The sequence below is a fragment of the Podarcis cretensis genome (assembly GCF_951804945.1).
Source record: "Podarcis cretensis genome assembly, chromosome: 18".
NCBI lineage: Eukaryota > Metazoa > Chordata > Lepidosauria > Squamata > Lacertidae > Podarcis > Podarcis cretensis.
In genome coordinates, this window is record NC_137188.1 from 11,872,826 (window position 1) to 11,896,368 (window position 23,543).

Sequence of the window (23,543 nt, forward strand, 5' to 3'; positions counted from 1 at the left end):
TGATACCCGGTTTTCCATTTTGCAATACACCATCTGCTAAACATCTTGACACACGGATAGATCAGAAGAGTCTTTACAGTGGCACCTTGGTTCTCAAACTTAATCCGTTCCGGAAATTCTGTTCCAAAACCAAAGCGTTCCAAAACCAAGGAGCGCTTTCCCCTAGAAAGTAAGGCAAAACGGATTAATCCGTTCCAGACTTTTAAAAACAACCTCTAAAACAGCAATTTAACATGGATTTTACTATCTAACCAGACCATGGATCCACAAAATGAAAGCAATAAACAATGCACTGTGCTATAAAATAAATAAGACAGTATTGTAGATGATAAAAATTAAAATTATGTATATGCACACTGTGTGTGTTTTTATATATATAATACAAACACATAGTGTGTGTGTATACCCTATGTGTTTTATATATACACATATAATACACACAGAGAGTATGTGTGTGTGTGTGTGTGTGTATACACACAAACACTGGGTATTTATATATATAAATATATTTGTTGTTTAGTCGTGTCCACCTCTTGGTGACCCCCTGGACCAGAGCACGCCAGGCACTCCTGTCTTCCACTGCCTCCCGCAGTTTGGTCAGACTCATGCTGGTAGCTTCCAGAACACGGTCCCACCATCTCGTCCTCCGTCGTCCCCTTCTCCTTCTGCCCTCCATCTTTCCCAACATCAGGGTCTTTTCCAGGGAGTCTTCTCTTCTCATGAGGTGGCCAAAGTCTTGGAGCCTCAGCATCAGGATCTGTCCTTCCAGTGAGCACTCAGGGCTGATTTCCTTCCGAATGGAGAGGTTGGATCTTCTTGCATTCCATGGGACTCTCAAGAGTCTCCTCCAGCACCAGAATTCAAAAGCATCCGTTCTTTGGCCATCAGCCTTCTTTATGGTCCAGCTCTCGCTTCCATGCATCACTACTGGGAAAACCAGAGCTTGAACTATACGGACCTTTGTCGGCAAGGTGATGTCTCTGCTTTTTAAGATGCTGTCTAAGTTTGTCATTGCTTTATAAAAATACATAAAAATATAAAAATATAAATATAAACTGAGATCAATACTTGCAATCACCTATGTATGACCGCTTATATTTAAATATAAATATAAATATAAATATAAATATAAATATAAAAATACATAAAAATATAAAGATACATAAAAATATAAAAATAAACTGAGATCAATAATTTCAATCACCTATGTATGACAGCTGTGTCCTTTATACAGTTTTTTTTTATGTGCTGCAAGCCGGCCCAGAGTGGCTGGGGAAACCCAGCCCGATGGGCGGGGTATAAATCATAAAATCATAAAATAAATCATAAAATCACCATTATCAAAATAAGACTGCTGCGTCACCTTTAAGGATGCCGGGGCTGACGTCACGCGCCCTCCAGTAACCCCTCCGCTTCGAACCGGGGCGGGGCCGCCGCCCACCGGCGTTCCAAATCCGAACGCCGGCCGGCGAGGGGGCGTGGCTCTGCTTACACAACTCCCTTTGATCCTCCGCCGCTGTTGCGAACAATGCGGGGGAGAGGCGGCCAGGGGGTCTCTCCTTAAAGGGGCCGCGCCGCGAAAAAAGGAGCCGGCAGGTAAGAAATCAATCAATCAATCAATCAATCAGTTGAAACCCCCTTGAAGGGAGCTGGGTTTAGGGAGGGGGGGCCGGGGAACGGATGCCTTAGGAAACATTTTTCCTTTTATTATTATTATTATTATTATTATTATTAAAAAGGAGCCGGGCAGGTAAGAAATCAATCAATCAATCAATCAATCAATCAGTTGAAACTCCCTTGAAGGGAGCTGGGTTTAGGGAGGGGAGGGCGGGGAACGGATGCCTTAGGAAACATTTTTCCTTTTATTATTATTATTATTATTATTGTTATTATTAAAAAGAAGCCGGGCAGGTAAGAAATCAATCAATCAATCAATCAATCAATCAGTTGAAACCCCCTTGAAGGGAGCTGGGTTTAGGGAGGGGGGGCGGGGAACGGATGCCTTAGGAAACATTTTTCCTTCCTATTATTATTATTATTATTATCTGAATTTTTATACCTGGGGTTCTCAGGGCGGTGCGTAGAATAAAATCAAGAGCAAGATATAAAACCTTTTTAAGTCCCCCCGCCCTCCAAACACCTCAAAGGGACCCAACTTTCAGGTCACTCTTTTAAAATATAAATTACAGTATATTTGATTCCCTCCCCCCCCTTTTTTCTTTTTCCTTTCTCCTCCTGTGATGAGGCTGCATTTTAATATTTTAACGTTTCAATATTTTAATTGTTGTATTTTAATCCTGTTTTTAAGTTGTATTCATTCAACTTGTTTTTATTATTGCTTGTTAGGCACCCTGACCCCAGCCGTGGCTGGCGAGGGCGGGGTATAAATATTATTATTATTATTATTTGCGGTATTTTCACTCCCTCCCCACCCCGTGTCTGTTTTTGCTATGTATTTTGTGTTTTTGTTTCTGCAGCACTTTTTGTTTTTGCTTTCGGGATGGATTGATTTTGTGACTTCACTGCATCGTTTACTGCTTTCCTTTTATGAATCAGTCAGATAGCTTAGTCCTGCTGGTCACATGACCCGGAAGCTGTACGCCGGCTCCCTCGGCCAGTAAAGCGAGATGAGCGCCGCAACCCCAGAGTCAGCCACGACTTGTTAGGGTTCCCTTGACCTTTACCTATGTGGAAGCGTACAGCTTCCGGGTCGTGTGGCCAGCAGGACTAAGCCGCTTCTGGCGAACCAGAGCAGCGCACGGAAACGCCGTTTACCTTCCCGCCGGAGCGGTACCTATTTATCTACTTGCACTTTGACGTGCTTTCGAACTGCTAGGTTGGCAGGAGCAGGGACTGAGCAACGGGAGCTCACCCCGGCGTGGGGATTCAAACCACCGACCTTTGGATCAGCAAGTCCTAGGCTCTGGGGTTTAACCCACAGCGCCACCCGCGTCCCACTGCCTTGGCCAATAAAGCGAGATGAGCGCCGCAACCCCAGAGTAGGTCACGACTGGAGCTAATGGTCAGGGGTCCCTTTACCTGACGTGGAAGCGAGGCCTGGGAACAGAGGGAGAGCCTTTGGATCTCAAGGTCTCTGAGCCTAAACAAAGTTCAGCTGTGCTGGCCTCCTGTCAATCAGGAGATATATTCTCACCATGCAGCCATTGGTAAATTCGTAATTAACCTAAAGAGATGATTGGCCCCTAGCCTGTTCTCCAGGTGGGTTTGCAAGGATAAAAGACTTGGGAATTCAGATGCAAATTGCAGAACGTCTTGCCCTGGTGCTTTTGACCAGTGAAAGGATTCTTGACCGCTAGCTGTGTTTTGAACTGTTGTTGCTGCGTGAGTATAATTTTAGCTACTGTAGTTACATTTTACAATGTTTTTATTATCTGTTTGTAACCTTCAAAGAAACGTGCAACTTTGTGAGTGGCTTGTTTAATCAACTTGGAAACGGACTTTTTGTGTTTTGTACTGTGATAGGAGTTTTGAGGTCTTAGGTGTAGGTATGATGTATTTGGGGGTGGTCTTGATCTAAAGCTAAAGGGACCCCTGACCATTAGGTCCAGCCGGGGCTGACTCTGGGGTTGCGGCGCTCATCTCGCTTTATTGGCTGAGGGAGCCGGCGTCCAGCTTCCGGGTCATGTGGCCAGCAGCACTAAGCCGCTTCTGGCGAACCAGAGCAGCGCATGGAAACGCCGTTTACCTTCCCACCATAGCGGTACCTATTTATCTACTTGCACTTTGTGCTTTCGAACTGCTAGGTGGGCAGGAGCAGGGACTGAGCAACGGGAGCTCACCCCGTCATTGCGGGGATTCGAACTACCGACCTCCTGATCGGCAAGTCCTAGGCTCTGTGGTTTAACCCACAGCGCCACCCGCGTCCCACTACCTTGGCCAATAAAGCGAGATGAGCGCTGCAACCCCAGAGTTGGTCACGACTGGAACTATACGGCCTAGGACCCTCGTACCTACAGGACCGCCTCTCCTGGTATGCCCCACAGAGGAACTTACGGTCTTCAAATAAAAAAATCTTGGAGGCCCCAGGCCACAGAGAGGTTAGGCTGGCCTCAACTAAAGCCAGGGCTTTTTCGGCTGCACCTCCAACCTGGTGGGACGCTCTGTCCCAAGAGACCAGGGCCCTGCAGGACTTGACATCTTTCCTCAGGGCCTGCAAGACAGAGCTGTTCCGCCAGGCCCCTGAACCCGGCTTCGGCTGGGGAGGGCGGGATATAAATAAAATTTATTATTATTATTGTTATTATTAATGGTCAGGGGTCCCTTTACCTGACGTGGAAGCGAGGCCTGGGAACAGAGGGAGAGCCTTTGGATCTCAAGGTCTCTGAGCCTAAACAAAGTTCAGCTGTGCTGGCCTCCTGTCAATCAGGAGATATATTCTCACCATGCAGCCATTGGTAAATTCGTAATTAACCTAAAGAGATGATTGGCCCCTAGCCTGTTCTCCAGGTGGGTTTGCAAGGATAAAGGACTTGGGAAATCAGATGCAAATTGCAGAACGTCGTGCCCTGGTGCTTTTGACCAGTGAAAGAACTCTTGACTGCTAGCTGTGTTTTGAATTCTTGTTGCTACGTGAGTATAATTTTAGCTACTGTAGTTACATTTTACAATGTTTTTATTTTCTGTTTGTAACCTTCAAAGAAACGTGCAACTTTGTGAGTGGCTTGTTTAATCAACTTGGAAAAGGACATTTTGTGTTTTGTACTGTGATAGGAGTTTTGAGGTCTTAGGTGTAGGTATGATGTATCTGGGGATGGTCTTGATCTAAAGGTCAAGGGACCCCTGACCATTAGGTCCAGCCGTGGCCGACTCTGGGGTTGCGGCGCTCATCTCGCTTTCTTGGCCGAGGGAGCCGGCGTCCAGCTTCCGGGTCATGTGGCCAGCAGGACTAAGCCGCTTCTGGCGAACCAGAGCAGCGCACGGAAATGCCGTTTACCTTCCCACCGGAGCGGTACCTATTTATCTACTTGCACTTTGACGTGCTTTCGAACTGCTAGGTTGGCAGGAGCTGGGACTGAGCAATGGGAGCTCACCCGGCGGGATTCGAACCACCGACCTTCTGATCGGCATGTCCTAGGCTCTGTGGTTCAGAATATTTTTTTCTTGTTTTCCTCCTCCAAAAACTAGGTGCGTCTGGTGGTCTAGTGCATCTTATAGAGCAAAAAATACGGTATATTGGGAAGCTGTTCCTCTGGACACTTTTTTAACATAGATGCGGTATTTCAGATACCCGGGTTTCAAAACAGCCCAGATCCTTAAGGTTTCTTGGAATTCCTGGTCTGAGGCTGATGGTGGAATTATTTATGGCTTCCCAGCAAATGTTTCTGAAGCCATGCATTAAGTGTGCATTAACCGTCTTTTAAAAACCATCTTTAAAGCTCCAAGTCGCAAAACGCCATAGCACATAGGATAGTAAAGGGCCGAGTCCCCAAAAAACCTCCCTTAAAAGTTCCTGGTTATAAATGTTATTGTTATTACTACCTTGGGTCTCAAACTTAATCCGTTCCGGAAATCCGTTCCAAAACCAAGGTGCGCTGCTTTCCCATAGAAAGCAATGCAGAATGGATTAATCCGTTCCAGACTTTTAAAAACAACCCCTAAAACAGCAATTGAACATGGATTTTACTATCTAACCAGACCATCGATCCATAAAACGAAAGCGATAATGTACTGCAGTCACGCAATCGATCCATCAGTAGCTGAACTGGGTTCCGCACAGCTGCAAAAACAAAACGAAAAAGAGCCGCTAAAACAGAAACGCAAAATAAATAACAAAAACAGACAGACCTCAGGGTAACACTCAAAATGGAGCACGTTCGGCTTCCGAAAAAATTTCACAAACCGGAACACTTACTTCCAGGTTTGAAGCGTTTAGGTTCCAAGTTGTTTGAGTACCAAGGCGTTTGAGAACCAAGGTACCACTGTATTATAAAATCCAGTTTATAACTACGTTATATACCAGGGGTCAGCAAACTTTTTCAGCAGGGGGCCGGTCCAATGTCCCTCAGACCTTGTTGGGGGCCGGACTATATTTTTTTGGGAAAATATGAACGGATTCCTATGCCCCACAAATAACCCAGAGATGCATTTTAAAGAAAAGGACACATTCTACTCATGTAAAAACATGCTGATTACCGGACTGTCTGCGGGCCGGACTGAGAAGGCGATTGGGACGGATTCAGTTGCCTACCCGTGTTATATACCTTAATTCTGCTAGGGTTTTCACTTGTTTGCCGTTGTTTTCCAAATAAGGGGCGCGTCTATGGAACTTCTGGCCACTGGCTGCCCTGCGAGTTGGGGCGATTGGGGTCACCCAGCCCCGTCGGGCTCTGAATTCTCGAGAGCGCAACCTCCAGGCCCCGAGATGTGGGGCAGTTCCCTCTGCGAAATCTCCCCCCGCCGGAGGAGATCAGCCTTTTGTAAGGAGATTAGCCCAGGGAGAAGAAATTCAACCTTTGCCTCTGGCTCCTTCCAAAACCCTTTATCCATGCGGGCAAGAGGGATCGCCCGATTAGGGTTGCGGGGGCACAAAAGGGGCACTGCTTCCTCGCTCCGTGGGCGAGAGAGTCTCTCCTTGCTCCTTGCTAGGAAGAGGGTTTTTAAAATTAAATCAAATTTCTAATTAAAAAGGGGGAGGCTGTTGTGCTTCTGTGAGATGCAGGTGGTTAACTGGTCCCCACTGGGGCTGGTGGACTGGGAGCCCAGTTGGTAGGCGTTGCCGGCGAGAGGCGGAACCAACTCGTTGTGGTTCGCCTCATCCTCCCTCTCGAATTCTGCAAGGTCGAAGGAGCTGGCAGGCAGAGAGAGAGACACACACAGGCCACTTGTAGGGTGGTGAGGTCTGTGGGACAGATTCGGTCAGTATAAATACCCCCCCCTCGGGCTGAAAGTTGCAGAAACGGCAAGCACCGCCAAACATTTCCGTGCCAACTTGATAAGGTAAGCGCAGGGTTGTTTTTTTGCAGCAATGGGGAAAAGAGAGTGTTGCTCAGTGGGTAGAGCAACTGCTTTGCACACAGGACGTCCCAGGTTGGGTCCCTGTGTATTCCTGCCTTGTGGGGGGCTTGGTCTTCTCTTCTCCTGAGGTGGCCAAAGTCTTGGAGCCTCAGCTTCAGGATCTGTCCTTCCAGTGACCACTCAGGGCTGATTTCCTTCAGAATGGAGAGCTTGGATCTTCTTGCAGTCCATGGGACTCTCAAGAGTCTCCTCCAGCACCAGAATTCAAAAGCATCCATTCTCCGGCCATCAGCCTTCTTGATGGTCCAGCTCTCACTTCTATACATCACTACTGGGAAAATCATAGCTTTAACTATACGGACCTTTGTTGGCAAGGTGATGTCTCTGCTTTTTAAGACACTGTCTAGGTTTGCCATTGCCTTTCTCCCAAGGAGCAGGTGTCTCTTAATTTCATGACAGCTTTCACCATCTGCAGTGATCATGGAGCCCAAGAAAGTAAAATCTCTCACTGCCTCCATTTCTTCCCCTTCTATTTGCCAGGAGGTGATGGGCCCAGTGGCCACGATCTTCGTTTTTTTGTTGTTGAGCTTCAGACCATATTTTGCGCTCTCCTCTTTCACCCTCATTAAAAGGTTCTTTAATTCCTCCTCACTTTCTGCCATCAACGTTGTGTCATCTGCATATCTGAGGTTGTTGATATTTCTTCCGGCAATCTTAATTCCGGCTTGGGATTCATCCAGCCCAGCCTTTCGCATGATGAATTCTGCATATAAGTTAAATAAGCAGGGAGACAATATACAGCCTTGTTGTACTCCTTTCCCAATTTGGAACCAATCAGTTGTTCCATATCCAGTTCTAACTGTAGCTTCTTGTCCCACATAGAGGTTTCTCAGGAGACAGATGAGGTGATCAGGCACTCCCATTTCTTTAAGAACTTGCCGTAGTTTGCTGTGGTCAACACAGTCAAAGGCTTTTTTGCACAGTTTATTCTAGGAAATGAATAATCTGGCTGCCGAAAGAAAGGCAAAAATCTGAGCCCGTCTGTTCCTAGGGACTAGAAACTTAGATAGGAGCCTGGTCAAGTGAGATGGCTAGTGTTGGCAGCCGGGGTGTGTGTGCAAAGTTTGCTGGGGATGGTAAGGGCTAAATCCTCTTAACTTTGCCCGGCAGATCTGTTTCCCTGGCGACAGTGGTTTAATTGATATTTTGCCCGGGAGGATAATCACCCGGCAAGCTTGCTTGCTGCTTAAGGGGCCCAGATAAATTTCTCTCTGCAGAGCTGGGGGGGACGGACGGACGAAATGATTTGTGGCTCCCAAGGGTGCTTGTTGACAAGGCCCCTGCACTCAGCTTTTCCCCACCCTCGAGAGAGACGCATAATTGGTGCACAATTGCCATGATGCCATAACCGCCTCCGGCGTTGTTGGGCGCACAGGTGTTTTTCGGCGTGATACATCTCTTTGCAAGGCTTTCCTGTTCGTCGAGAGCGGACCCTTCATTTTTCCCTCCCCGCATTCTGAAATTTATCTACAGTGGCGCCTTGGTTCTCAAACTTAATCCCTTCCGGAAATTCCATTCCAAAACCAAAGCGTTCCAAAACCAAGGCACGCTGCTTTCCCCATAGAGAGTCACGCAAAACGGATTAATCCATTCCGGGGTTTTAAAAAACAACCCCTAAAACAGCAACTTAACGTGGATTTTGCTATCTAACAAGACCATTGGTCCGTAAAATGAAAGCAATAATCAATGTGCTGCGGTCGCACAATTGATCCGTCAGTAGCTGGACTGGGTTCTGCACGGTCACGAGAACAAAACGAAAAAGAGCCGCAAAAACAGAAACGCAAAATAAATAGCAAAACCAGACAGACCTCAGTGTAACACTCAGATCTTAAGGCCTGCTAGCCTGCTCCCTAAAATATTACTGCTTTGCTCCTTTTTATATATAGGGTGCCTACATTCTACTCTTTATAATTATTAGTAGTTTGCATCATATATTTACACCTCTTATTTCATGTTATAGCAAGTTTCAAGAGACTGAGTCTTTGCAAATTGTGTTTCTAAAGGAGCGTTTGTCATTGCCAAATGCGTTTGCATTATTCAGTTTGTTATGGATAAAAAATCATTTTAAGTTGGAGCTTAATAATTATTTCACTATTAATATGCTTCTTAATTGTATTTCACTATTAATATGCTTCTTCTTAATTGTATTTCACTATTAATATACTTCTTCTTAATTGTATTTCGCTATTAATATACTTAATTGTATTTCACTATTAATATACTTCTTCTTAATTGCATTTCACTGTTGATATACTTCTTGATCGTATTTCAGGTCAACAAAGACTTTGATAAAATGCATCTTTTGTGATGTGCAAATGGCTTTAGATGCCTACGAGGTCCATCAGTGACCATATAGCATAAATTCAACACAAAACAACAACAACAATTTGTTGTTGGCAAAGGACGGCTGGACATAGAAAGGGCCCCATTACCTTCAGTAACTGAAGGCCGCATAAAACATAAATCCAGCCCTGGTTGGGGGAATCACATCGCGGAATCGTAGAATCGGAAATGACCACAAAGGTCGGTTATAAATTGTAATATTTATTGTTAGAATCATAGAATCATAGAATCCTAGAGTTGGAAGAGACCACAAGGGCCATCAAGTCCAACCCCCTGCCAAGCAGGAAACACCATCAGAGCACTCCTGACATATGGTTCTCAAGCCTCTGCTTAAAGACCTCCAAAGAAGGAGACTCCACCACACTCCTTGGCAGCAAATCCCACTGTCGAACAGCTCTTACTGTCAGGAAGTTCTTCCTAATGTTTATGTGGAATCTTCTTTCTTGTAGTTTGGATCCATTGCTCCGTGTCCGCTTCTCTGGAGCAGCAGAAAACAACCTTTCTCCCTCCTCTATGTGACATCCTTTTATATATTTGAACATGACTATCATATCACCCCTTAACCTCCTCTTCTCCAGGCTAAACATGCCCAGCTCCCTTAGCCGTTCCTCATAAGGCATCGTTTCCAGGCCTTTGACCATTTTGGTTGCCCTCCTCAGGACACGTTCCAGTTTGTCAGTGTCCTTCTTGAACTGTGGTGCCCAGAACTGGACCCAGTACTCCAGGTGAGGTCTGACCAGAGCAGAATACAGTGGCACTATTACTTCCCTTGATCTAGATGCAATACTCCTATTGATGCAGCCCAGAATTGCATTGGCTTTTTTAGCTGCCGCGTCACACTGTTGGCTCATGTCAAGTTTGTGGTCAACCAAGACTCCTAGATCCTTTTCACATGTACTGCTCTCAAGCCGGGTGTCACCCATCTTGTATTTGTGCCTCTCATTTTTTTTGCCCAAGTGCAATACTTTACATTTCTCCCTATTAAAATTCATCTTGTTTGTTTTGGCCCAGTTCTCTAATCTGTCAAGGTCGTTTTGAAGTGTGATCCTGTCCTCTGGGGTGTTAGCCACCCCTCCCAGTTTGGTGTCATCTGCAAATTTGATCAGGATGCCCTTGAGTCCATCATCCAAGTCGTTGATAAAGATGTTGAATAAGACCGGGCCCAAGACAGAACCCTGTGGCACCCCACTAGTCACTCTTCTCCAGGATGAAGAGGAACCATTAATGAGCACCCTTTGGGTTCGGTCAGACAGCCAGTTACAAATCCACTGAGTGGTAGCATAGTCAAGTCCACATGTTGTTCGTTAATGGCACGCTGATTTCTTTTTCAAAGTCACCTGCGTTAAGATCGACCCAATGCGGTGCCCGCGATAGAGCATGTTTGGGGACCACAGACCTCTCTGCGCATGATGGGGTTCGGCATCCAACTGGCACTATTACTCTGGAAGAATTTCACCTACCGGCGCAGGCAGACGGTGAGTCGTAGTGCCGCGGCGAGAGGAATTTGGGTTGCCTGCATTTTGAGTTCCATTTTAATATTTTGCTGGAAGCCCCCCAGAGTGGCTGGGGAAACCCAGCGAGATGGGCAGGGTATAAATAATAAATTATTATTATTAGTTTGCTGGGACGGCTGCATTTGGGGGTTTCTCCCTTCTCAGAGCACCCTGGGAAACGTAGTTTAAGGCCTCAGGGCACCATAGCTCTGCGGCGATTATGTTTTACGGTCCCCAGAATTTTTTGGGGGAAGCTTTGATTTCTATGCACAGCGTGGAGGTGACTAGAGAAAATAATATTCGCATCATCATTTTCCCTGAGGCATCCTGGGAACTGTAGTTTAAGGCCGCAGGGTGCCACAGCTCTGCGACGATTGTTTTACAGTCCCTGGGATTTTCTGCGGGAAGTTTGCGATTTTATGCACGGCACGGAGGCAACTAGAGAAGAAAGTCATGTTCACACCATAACGTCCCCCGAGAGAACCTGGGAACTGTAATTTAAGGCCGCTGGGCGCCATAGCCATAGCTCTGCGATGATTATGTTTTACAGTCCCTGGGATTTTCTGCGGGGAGCTTGCGATTTCTGTGCACTGCATGGAGGTGACTGGGGGGGGGGGGAGAATTGTGTTTGCTTCCCCCACGGCATCTTGGGAACTGTAGTTTAAGGGTGCAGGGAGTTATAGCAGCTCTCATGTTTCTCTTGGGGTGAGCGGGGGGAAAGCTCTGTTCTTTCCATGTGTCTGACTAGAGAAAAATGTGTAGGTCGCGTTTGCAACATGAAGCCCATGGGAATTGTAGTTTAAGGGTGCAGGGAATTGTAGCAGCTTCCTATTTAAATTACCCAAACGGTTGACCCTGCTATAGCTTGCTTCTTTGATTAAAAACTTGGTTAATTATTTCCCCCCGTTACTTATTATTCCTTTTCAATGTTTTTTAACATACGCAATCCGAACACTTTTATTTTTGTCGACTTTTCACTCTGTTTCCCACGACTTTCTCATTTCTCTCCTTCTGCAACTTATCTATCTATCCAATCATAACCACAATATTATAATCTAAGCGCCTCTGTTGCTGATAGCTCAAATCTTGCTTGTGAGTTCACCATACCATGATAGTTCCTTAAATAGTCCAGAAAGGGCATCCGTCCTTCCGTAAAACGCTCACCGCTGGAGTCTCTTAATTTCGCTGTCAAATTTTGCTGTTGGCGCTCCTGCTCTTGTGCTTGCTGTTGAAAAGGCCGTGGCACAAAAGGAAAAAGGATCACGGGGGGATGAGGAAAAAAATGGATGCGATTTTTTTTTTTTTTTTTGCAAAAATAAGATCCTGATTCCTGCCCTTTTTGTCTCCCAAGTTGCAACTGGTCATCGAGGTCCTCTGGCCCCTGTTCTTGTTTTTCATCCTCATCTCCGTGAGACAATCCCACCCGCCTTTCGAGCAACATGAATGTAAGTGTGAAAGGGATGAAAATAGCTCCTTCTTTGCAACCGGTGGTCTTTCCTTACAGGAAATGGATGACTCGGTGCTGGCAGAAAGGATCCTTTTTGCTTTCTGAATGACGGGGATGATGGGAATTGTGGTTCCGCGATACTCTCCGCCGTTGAAAAAGGCTACGGTACAAAAGGAAAAAGGGATGTGGGTGGATGAGGAAGAAAGAGCGAGCTCAGGGACCAGCTGGGAGGGTGAAATATTCTGAGAAGGGGGGAAAAAACCTGATTTTAATAAATGAGTACAGATATTTGTCACTTAAGAGAAGTGTTGAAGCCACAAAGAGACAGAGGGAAGTCAACTCATATAGCAGGGATTCAAACTAGTTTTCCGGAACAGAAAGAAAGCGACTGTAAGGAAAGAAAGAAAAGAAGGATTGCAAATGTACCGTATTTTTTGCTCTATAAGACTCCCTTTTTCCCTCCTAAAAAGTAAGGGGAAATGTGTGTGCGTCTTATGGAGCGAATGCAGGCTGCGCAGCTATCCCAGAAGCCAGAACAGCAAGAGGGATTGCTGCTTTCACTGCGCAGCGATCCCTCTTGCTGTTCTGGCTTCTGAGATTCAGAATATTTTTTTTCTTGTTTTCCTCCTCTAAAAACTAGGTGCGTCTCGTGGTCTGGTGAGTCTTATAGAGCGAAAAATACGGTAATTTCTTTCTGAGAACCTGGCGTTTAGAATATTTAAATTACCTTTTGTACCCTTTGTACGACTTTGTGTACCTTCGTGTAATTCTTTTTTGTTTCTTATTATTTTCCCCCTTTTTATATTTTTACCTTTTTTGTATTTCCCCTTTTTCTTTCTGAATATTTGGACCTCAGGTCCAAATTCATGCTTTTTAAAAAATGCAATAAACCACAGGCAAACTCCGGCCCTCCACATGTTTTGGGACTACAACTCCCATCACCCCTAGCTAACAGGACCAGTGGTCAGGGATGATGGGACTTGTAGTCCCGAAACATCTGGAGGGCCGGAGTTTATACATATAAAATTTTCTGAGAAGGAGTGGAGCCCAGAGTTGGCGCCAACAGAGAGGCTATGACGGAAGAATAGAATTGTTGCGAAGGGACACCCAGAGATGTCTAGTCGACCCTCTGCAATGTAGGGAAAGATGGGAGCCTTGTCTCTGAGGCTCGGGTTCCAGATAAATTGAATATTCAGCCACTTATTATTGAGGGGAAGTGCGTGGAACAGGTCTCAGTGTTTCAATTTCAGGGAATGGAGTTGAGAGATATGGGGAGAAAACAGCAAAGACCCGATGAAGAGAGCACAGCAGAGGTTATATTTTCTGAGAATCCTCCGGAAAAACAATCTCTCCAAGGACCTCTTGATGGCATTTTACCATTGCACTGTGGAGAGCGTATTAACTTATGGTCTCTGTGTGTGGTTTGGGAGCTGCACGGCCAGGGAAAAAACAATGCCGTCCAGGGTTGTAAAGACTGCGGAGAGAATAATTGGGTGCACTCTTCCCACCTTGGATTAAATCTACGCTTCCAGGTGCCATAAGAAAGCGGCAGAGAATAGCGCAGGATAGTGCGCACCCCAGAAATGATCTCTTTCAGCTTCTGCCTTCTGGAAGAAGGTATATAAAGGCCAGGACTAGCCGCCTGAGAAACAGTTCCTATGCAAAAGCAGTTCTGGTTCTAAACGCAGCATAAGGGGTCTCTATAGTATAGTGTATTTTAAAATGGGGTTTCAGAGTTTTTAGGGGGTTTTGAATGTTTTATGTAGTTTTATGTAGTTTTTCAGTTTCATTGTTCTGCATGGGACAATGACAATAAAGATCTCTCTCTCTCTCTCTCTCTCTCTCTCTCTCTCTCTCTCTCATCTATCTATCCGCTTGGTTTCTGCATCTCTTTCCACGCAGGTCACTTTCCCAACAAGGCTCTGCCGTCCGCCGGGACTTTGCCTTGGCTTCAGGGCATCGTCTGCAACATCAACAACCCCTGTTTCCGGAACCTGACGGCCGGCGAGACTCCCGGCTTGGTAGATAACTTCAACCGTTCCATGTGAGTTTGTGACAGGGTGGATTTAAAAATCGATTACTTTTTTAAAGAAAAATGGAAAAAAAATCGGATTTTTAAATGTTTAAATAGGATTTTTTTTCATTTAAATAGGATTCCCCCCCCCATTTAAATAGGTTTTTTTTTTTTTTTTCCATTTCAATCGTATTTTTAAAATAAATGCTTTTGGAGGAAAAAAAAAATCTTTCAAAAGGTTTTCTATTTATAGTCCAAAGGCTATTCATAAGGAAATAAAGGTTTGTTTTAAGTTTTTCATGTGTTCCAAAACTCAGTCTAAGTTATTTTTTCCCGTTGCTTAACCACATCAGTTAACAAACATGGATACATATACCACAATGCTATTGTTTTAGTTAAATCAGTTGTTTAAATTGTTACGAAGGAAACGATTGTTTTTCTCCTTCCGGTAAAGCGCTGCTGAAAAGTTGTCCCGATATAAACAGCCAACTTATTAAGCCTCACGATAATTCCACAATTACCTGTCTAATGGGGTAATCAAATCAGTAATTTTGGATATAACTGTAAAAAAAATACTCTGGAAATTTATTATTCCAAAAAGGAATCTGGTTGTAAATGTTAAGATGATACCAGGGAAAATGAGTCTTTCTGTAAAAAAGAAAGAAAGATTTATTTATTTATTTATTTTATAATCATATTTATTAAATTTTGTATAACCAATAAAAAACATACATAATAACATAATATTTTCCACAAGAGATGTGAGGAAGTCCAAAGTTGAGAATGAAATGTGGATAATGGAAAAAAAGAAAGATTTAAATCAAGTCTTGTGTACTAGTGATTTCAATCAAATCCACCCTGGTTTATGGTACCTGTAAGAGTTGTAAGGTTGGAAAAAGGGATCTCCAAAGGTTCTCTAGTCTAACCCCCTGCAATTTTCAGCATGTGTTTTTAATCTCAGTTTTACATGCATTATAATGTAACAGATTGAGGTTGAATCCTGACAAGACAGAAGTACTGTTTTTGGTGGGACAGGGGGTGGGCAGGTGTGGGGGACTCCCTGGTCCTGAATGGGGTCACTGTTCCCCCGAAGGACCAGGTGCGCAGACTGGGAGTCATTCTGGACCCACAGCTGTCCATGGAGGCGCAGGTCAGTTCTGTGTCCAGGGCAGCTCCATCTGGGACGCAGGATGAGACCCTCCCTGCCTGCGGACTGTCTGGCCAGAGTGGTGCATGCTCTGGTTATCTCCTGCTTGGACTACTGCCATGCGCTCTACGTGGGGCTGCCTTTGAAGGTGACCTGGAAACTGCAACTAATCCAGAATGTGGCAGCTAGACTGGTGACTGGGAGCGGCCGCCGAGACCACATACCACCGGTCCTGAAATACCTATATTGGCTCCCAGGACGTTTCCGAGCACAATTCAAAGTGTTGGTGCTGACTTTGAAAGCCCTAAACGACCCAGTATCCCTGAAGGAGCATCTCCACCCCCATCATCCAGCCCTGACACGAGGTCCAGCTCCGAGGGCCTTCTGGCAGTTCCCTCCCTGCGAGAAGCCAAGTTACGGGGATCCATGCAGAGGGCCTTCTCGGTGGTGGCGCCCTCCCATCAGATGTCAAGGAAATAAACAACTATCTGACTTTTAGAAGGCATCTGAAGGCAGCCCTGTTTAGGGAAGCTTTTAATGTTTAACAGCTTATTGTGTTTTAGTGTTTTGTTGGAAGCCCAGCCAGATGGGTGGGGTATAAAGAATAAATTATTATTATATTATTATATCAAACGAAAAGAAGGAAACCTTCACCGGAATAAAAATAAAGTCTTCTTCCTCCTTCTCCCTCGCCTTCCCAAACAGTATTTCTCGCCTCTTTGCCGATGTCCAGAAAGTCGTCCATCGAATGAACAACCCAGAAGCGCAAAGCGGTTTTTCCCGGCTCCTGTCCGCCTTGCGTCAGATAAGCGGAAATGTTAGCTCGCAAACGGGTAAGGGCTTGTGAGAGCTTGCGATGATTTTGGATGGATAGATAGCGAATTTTTCGCTCTATAAGACGCACCAGACCACAAGACGCACCTAGTTTTTGGAGGAGGAAAACAAGAAAAAAAATATTCTGAATCCCAGAAGCCAGAACAGCAAGAGGGATCGCTGCGCAGCGAAAGCCGTAATCCCTCTTGCTGTTCTGGCTTCTGGGATAGCTGCGCAGCCTGCATTCGCTCCGTAAGACGCACACACATTTCCCCTTACTTTTTAGGAGGGAAAAAGTGAGTCTTATAGAGCAAAAAATACGGTAGATAGTGTGATGGACTGGGGCTCGGAATCGGAACCAGAGGGGACTCAGTCCACACCGGATCCTTTGCCTCAGGCATCATCTGAACCAAGTCTGAGGCCTGATCCTCTGCAACAAACACCAGCTGGGCTGAATCAGGGGCCTGATCCTGCCCTGGTTCCAGATGCGGGGATTCCCTCGTTGCCTCCAGCTGGGCCATCGCTTACAGCTGCTCCACTACTGGTTGGGTCAGGGGAGGCTGAGGCGGCCCCTGGGTCTAGTAACCCACCGACGTCTCCCAAGCTGCAGAGACTCAGGTTTGAGAGAAGGAGAGACCTGAGTACTCGCAGGATGAGTGCTTGCCTTTGGGTGAAACAGGGAGGTGAGTCGCCGGGGGATCAGGACCGGCCGTTACCCCAACAAAGTTAAAAAGCTGTCGGACCCCGCCCCAGGTTGCGGGAGCAACATTGCTGCTTGCTGGATCCTACCTGAGATCCTGTACCTGTCCTTGCCTGGTTTCCTGCCATGGCCCTGTCGGACTGACTCCGGATTCTGGACCAGACCTGGACCGCGTTTCACGGGTTACCCCCAGGCCCAGCACAGATAGATAGATGGATCATCTATCGATCAGTTTTAAAAAGCAAGGCAGTCGTCGTCCCCAAAACCAGGTTGCAATATGGGGAAACGGCGACGGCATACGAGGTGAGAGGGATGGGCAGGGCAGAGGAAAAAGGCAAGCTCGGCCACCGATTCTTAAGGAGTGATTTGGCGTGCTCTCCAGCAAATGAAAAAAGGCTCCCGTTTAAAATTTAAAAAGCAAAGCTTGTCCCTGCCTGCACGACACGTGGGTGAAAGGGACTAGGAGGGCAGAGGAAAAACGCAAGCTGGGGCACCAATTAAGGAGTGATTTCCACCAACCTAAAAAAAGCCCCCATTTAAAGTTTAAAGCAGGCATGTCCAACAGGTAGATTGTGATCTACTGGTAGATCGCGGAGTGTTCCTGGTAGATCCTGGTTGACCTCTGGCCCCTCAGCAAACTCCTTACGAAAAAGCACAAAAACCAAACCAAAACACCAATTTTGACTTCCTAAAAAAAGCACAACTTTGGGTAGATCACTGCCAGTTTTTTTAATGCTGTGAGTAGATCACAATCTATTGAGAGTTGATGTCCCTGGGTTAAGGCAAGACTTGCCCCTGCCTTCACGGCACGCAAGGTGAGAGGGACCAGGAGGGCAGAGGAAAAACGCAAGTTCTTCAATAGTACGACCGGGTCCGGTTTCAAGATTTCCCCGCGCAGCTCTTTACACCTGTCTTCCTGGTTTCAGCTGCTTCCTGTTTCGGTTTTGTCAGCGTTCAGGCACCCCGTTTCTCTGGAACTAATCCAAACTCGCTTCCCTTTTACCAGATTTGCAGGTGAGGGCGTACCTGAAAGAAAACGAGACCTTTTCCCATTTCCTCCGGACCGATGCCTCCCTGTCACCCGCCGCTGTGGAGGAACTGCTCGGGTCCAGACTTGACCCGCGGGTGGTAAGTAAAAGAAAAAAGAGAGAAAAATGAGCCCGCCTCCTTTTTGAGGACTAGCGCCTTGATGCGTTTAACCTGGGCTTGAAAGTGGGGAGAGTCTCAGATTCCAGCTATAGGGGAATGGCTGTGGAAAGGTCTCAGAAATGGGCCAATGAAATCGAGGAACTGGTATGACTTACAACAAATTGTGTTTCTGTTTTTAAAATTACTGGGGTGCAGATTTTGGAAACGATAGGCCTGAAAGTCATGTATTTACACAAAGGCGTGAGTTGTGTGCATGCCTTGAAGCTGAAACAAACAACATTATTATTATTATTATTATTTATTTAAAAGAAGAGAAGCAGCCTTCAGGAGGACTGGAAACTTGAGGCCGACAAAACATTGGGATGCGGATTTTGGAACTGTTGCGGGGGTTATTGGGTGGTTGTTTTTATTTTTCTTTAATTATGTATTCTGTGGTTTTATATTTTGATTTTATTCTGTGAACCGTGCTGAGACCTCCAGGTATAGAGCAGTATGTAAATTCATTTTTTTTTTAAAAAAAGAAAGTCATTTATTTACGTAAGGCGCAATTTATACCCATGCCTTGAAACTTAAACAAGCACCAATATTGCCATTTCTTTTTTTTAAAAAAGAATAGCCGCCTCCTTTAGGAGGACTAGAAACTTGAGGCTGACAAAACATGGGGATGCAGATTTCAGCAACGTTGGGTTTGGAAGTCGTTTATTTACATAAGACGCGATTTGTGTGTATACCTTGAAGCTTAAACAAATACCAGTACTATTATTATTTTTAAAAAAGAACAGCCTTCTTCAGGAGCACTGGAAACTTGAGGCCTGCAAAACAGTAGGATGCAGAATTTGGAAATGTTAGACCTCCGGGTATTGGGTGATATATAAATTCAATAAATAAAGTAATAATAGGAAGTCGCATAACAATGAAAGATAAATTGTGTTTTACAAGTAACATGTGCTTATATTTTTTGTTTCCTTTTAGTATTGTAATGTGTTTTCTTGTGTGTGTGTTTTTATGCAATTTGTGTGTATACTTTGAAGCTTAAACAAACACCAATATTATCATTATTATTATTATTTTAAGAAAAGAAGAGCAGCCTCCTTCTGGAGGACTAGAAACTTGAGGCTGACAAAACAGCCAGAGGAAGGAGGAGGCGGGAACGTGGATGGCAGCTTTTGGCGGCGAAAGTGGCAGAAGTCGCCCATTCTCACGGCGCCAATTCCCCTCTCTCCTCTTCCAGTTCTCCCTCGCTGGGACGCCTTTGAAGCAGATAGTTTGCAACGCTTCTGTGCTCTCCAAATTTTTGGTTTCCGAAGACGCGGAGGCGGCCGAGGGGCTTCGGGAAAACCTTTGCGCTTTGCCGGACAGCACCCTCCGAGCCCTGGAACGCCGGTTCCTCTCCCAAGTGGACTGGGCCAAAATTCTCGCGGTAGGTGTGGAGTGGTATACAATTGTATAGTGGTATACAAATGAAAAATAATAATACAGTGGTACCTTGGTTCTCAAATTTAATCCGTTCCGGAAATTCCGTTCCGAAACCAAAGCGTTCCAAAACCAACGCGTTCTTTCTCATAGAACGTAATGCAAAATGGGTTAATCCGTTCCAGGCTTTTAAAAGCAACCCCTAAAACAGCAGTTTAACATGAATTTTACTATCTAACGAGACCACTGATCTATGAAATGAAAGCAATCATCCGTGTACAGTGGTGCCTCGCAAGACGAAAAGAATCCGTTCCGCGATTCTCTTCGTCTAGCGGTTTTTTCGTCTTGCGAAGCAAGCCCATTGACGGCTTAGTGGATTAGCGCTATTAGCGGCTTTTAGCGGCTTTTAGTGGCTTATCATCTTAGCGGATCAGCTGATAAGCGGCTTAGCGGCTTAGGAAAAGGGGGGGAAAGGGGGAAAACCCCGCAGGAACTCGCAAGACATTTTCGTCTTGCGAAGCAAGCCCATAGGGAAATTCGTTTTGCGAAGCGCCTAAGACGGAAAACCCTTTCGTCTAGTGGGTTTTTCGTCTTCCGAGGCGTTCGTCTTGCGGGGCACCACTGTACTGTACTATAAAATAAGACGGTATTGCAGATGATAAAAATTAAAATTATTATTATTATTTTGTTACTTGCACTGATGATAGTCATTGTTTGGATGAGGGGCTTTTATCCATTTCCGCCGTCACACAACCAGTCAATCAGTAGCTGAACCGGGTTCCGCACAGTCACAAAAACAAATGAAAAAGCCTCGAAAACAAAAACGCAAAATAAATGGCAAAAACAAAAGCGCCAAACTTAATCCATTCCGGAAGTCCGTTTGTCTCCTGAAAGGTTCAGAAACCAAAGTGTGGCTTCTGATTGGCGCAGGCGCCCCAGAAACAATAGCCGACAGCCGCGTTCGAAAACCGGAACACATAATTCTGGGATTTCGGCATTTGGGAACCAAGGCGTTTGAGAACCAAGGTAGCACTGTAATGATTTTGGTACCGTTAGGAGGAATCTGTGTGGTGGGGCAGGGAGGGGGGAGCGAGAGAGATTTGACAAAGCTCACTTTAAAATGTGGATCTACCACGTCTGCCCTTTCGGAAACTTCCGAAACGACGGGAGATGGTTGCGAGCGAAGGACGCCTGCCCCCAAACAAGGAATAAACCCGTCTTCTTCCCAACAGGAGCGCATGAGTGCTGCGTCGGCCGAGGTTGCAAACACGGTGGATTCCCTCCGTACCCATCTTCAAGGGACCTCATCTTTAGCCGAGGAGGTAATTCGTGGCATGGAGATGAGCTTGTCCCTTTATATATACAGTGGTACCTCTGGTTAAGAACTTAATTCGTTCCAGAGGTCCGTTCTTAACCTTAAACTGTTCTTAACCTGAAGCACCACTTTAGCTAATGGGGCCTCCGGCTGTTGCCGCATGATTTCTGTTCTCATCCTGAAGCAAAGTTCTTAACCTGAAGCACTATTTCTGGGTTAGCGGAGTCTGTAACCTGAAGCTGTAGCCTTATTAGACTTTAGCGATGGTAGGGTGAGCGTTGCTCCCAGAACAGGGAGGAAGGAGTCAAATGACACCGAGGTTGATTCAGAAAAAGTGTTTATTCTGCTCTCCGGATAGCAGAAGGCACTTGCGTGGTCAGTTCACAGCAAGTCCAAAGAAATGAGAAATTTCATGCAGTATATATATATCCTCCAGGCACCCTCTCCCCCCTTCCCCAGGAATCCAACCACGTCAGCTTATGCACGTAAGTTGACATCCATGACCATAAACACATATTCCTGTTCTGGTACTCTTGACCATAAAAGGTTGTTCCTGTTCCTATACTCTTATCTTGGGGCAGGAGGTCACCAACTCTGAGAACACTCCTGGCACCATTCCTGGGTCTCTTGTCAGACCTGACAAGGTCTGTGCGTCTTTTGTGGTCAGGATGTAAGCTAAGACCCAGACGTGCCATCCCTGCTCCACGGAACTGGCAAGGCCATCCATTGCCGTCACGGACTGATAAAGGAGAGGGCTTTGAGCACTTGTTTATACAGCCGTCTTTCTGTTTATACATTGACTCAAAAGCTCAAGTTAATGCATTTTAGAAATGTTCCCTTGGAGGAGGAAAAATGTGGATTTTGGGTCCCGTTTCAGATTGACTGCACAGAAACCCATTCCTTCCCCCTTCAAAGCGTCTGTAACCCGAGGTACCACTGTGTGTATATATATATATATAAATTTTTATTTACAGTGGTGCCTCGCAAGACGAAATTAATTCGTTCCGCGAGTTGTTTCGTCTTGCAATTTTTTTCATCTTGCGAAGCACGGATCCTGTGCTGAATTTCTTCCTCAGTCGCTCAGGCTCCCCCCTCGCTTTCAACCTGCCACCATGACCGTCAAGTTGCGCTCAGGCTTCTACGTGGGCAAAAAGTCCGCCGCGCTGCTCTTGGCCCTGCTGGTGCTGGCTATCCTGTACGGGCACTGCGCACAGGATTTGGAAGGGCGAGGCAATGAGGCAGCGGGGCCCACAAACGAGGCTCCCGCAGCGCCGACCCATCCGCGCGGCCGCCCGGTGCCTGGGACGTAAGAAAAAGGAAACAAACTCGCAAGACGTTTTCATCTTGCGAAGCAAGCCCATAGGGAAAATCGTCTTGCAAAGCAACTCAAAAATCGAAAAACCCTTTCGTCTTGCGCGTTTTTCGTCTTACGAGGCATTCGTCTTGCGAGGTACCACTGTATTTTTCCATTATACATTCACATCGTTATTACCCACTTCACCTCCCTGCGACCCAGATCTCTGCCGCGACCAGCTTTGTGGAGTTCCGCGAGGCTCTCCGGATTCTCTCTGGCCAGGACCCGGCGTCTTCTGCCCGACAAACCTTCGAAGTCTTCTCCCGCCTGGTCTGCGGCCACCCAGAAGGGGGAGGCCTCAAGGTGCCCTCCTTGAACTGGTACGAGGACAACGACGTCAAGTCCTTCCTCGGCCGCAACGAATCGGAGCAAAAGATCACTTTGGACAACGGCACGAGTGAGTGACACACACTTGTCTTTTTTTTAATTTTTTTTTGAAAAGTTTCTTTTGTTAAAATAATTCAGCATTAATACACACATATTGCGAATAGACAAGCATACAAACATACATTTCATACACTCTATTTTTGTCGGTGTGGCGCTGTGGGTTAAAGCCTCAGCGCCTAGGGCTTGCCGATCAAAAGGTCGGCGGTTCGAATCCCTGCGGCGGGGTGCGCTCCCGCTGCTCGGTCCCAGCGCCTGCCAACCTAGCAGTTCGAAAGCACCTCTGGGTGCAAGTAGATAAATAGGTACCGCTCCAGCGGGAAGGTAAACGGCGTTTCCGTGTGCGGCTCTGGCTCGCCAGAGCAGCGATGTCACGCTGGCCACGTGACCCGGAAGTGTCTCCGGACAGCGCTGGCCCCTGGCCTCTTAAGTGAGATGGGCGCACAACCCCAGAGTCTGTCAAGACTGGCCCGTACGGGCAGGGGTACCTTTACCTTTACCTTTATTTTTGTCGGTATAATACTGCTTTTCCAATTTTTCGCAATCAGTAGCCTTGCGGCTACTGTTACGTAAAAATATAATGTCTTGTCTTCTTCCTTTAGACTTCCTGGTACTATTCCCAATAGAAAACCTTCTGGTGTTTTCCTAAACGAATATCTGAACATTTTTTTCATTTCGTTATATATTGTTTCCCAAAATTGTTTGATGTTTAAACAGTTCCACCATATATGTATCATAGTACCTTTTCCAGTGTTTTATTTGATTTTTAATGCATAGCAAGAATTGTGGTGGGGAGGCGGATTTTTGCAGAATTGCCAAGTTGAAAAGGAACCCCAAAGTCATCTAGTCTGACCCCCACAATGAAGAAGTCTCGGCTGAAGCGGATGCAAAGAGAATGAAGGTTCCTTTTGGTGGTCTTGTAATAAGGTCAAAGCT

The 23,543-nt window shown here is 45.9% G+C and overlaps 1 protein-coding gene and 1 long non-coding RNA gene across 3 annotated transcripts in view; one reads left to right on the top strand and one right to left on the bottom strand.

Moving 5' to 3' along the window:
• The window catches only part of LOC307207305, a 141,981-nt gene extending 122,220 nt beyond the window's left edge, over positions 1 to 19,761 (bottom strand). Inside the window, exon 1 of one of the 2 annotated variants that reach the window (XR_013834626.1) lies at positions 19,627 to 19,761. This is a non-coding gene — a long non-coding RNA (uncharacterized lncRNA). Of the gene's footprint in view, positions 1 to 85; positions 255 to 19,626 lie in introns of those variants that run through there. The other variant, XR_013834627.1, reaches the window with a different exon arrangement.
• Positions 10,714 to 23,543, top strand: part of ABCA7 (ATP binding cassette subfamily A member 7) — an 81,091-nt gene continuing 68,261 nt past the window's right edge. The window contains exons 1-8 of the mRNA XM_079961076.1: positions 10,714 to 10,853; positions 12,223 to 12,316; positions 14,221 to 14,362; positions 16,185 to 16,312; positions 17,999 to 18,120; positions 19,373 to 19,561; positions 20,787 to 20,876; positions 22,386 to 22,620. Of these exons, the coding sequence (XP_079817202.1) occupies positions 10,785 to 10,853; positions 12,223 to 12,316; positions 14,221 to 14,362; positions 16,185 to 16,312; positions 17,999 to 18,120; positions 19,373 to 19,561; positions 20,787 to 20,876; positions 22,386 to 22,620 (1,069 nt within the window). The 5' untranslated portion in view covers positions 10,714 to 10,784. The remainder of the gene's footprint in view (positions 10,854 to 12,222; positions 12,317 to 14,220; positions 14,363 to 16,184; positions 16,313 to 17,998; positions 18,121 to 19,372; positions 19,562 to 20,786; positions 20,877 to 22,385; positions 22,621 to 23,543) is intronic.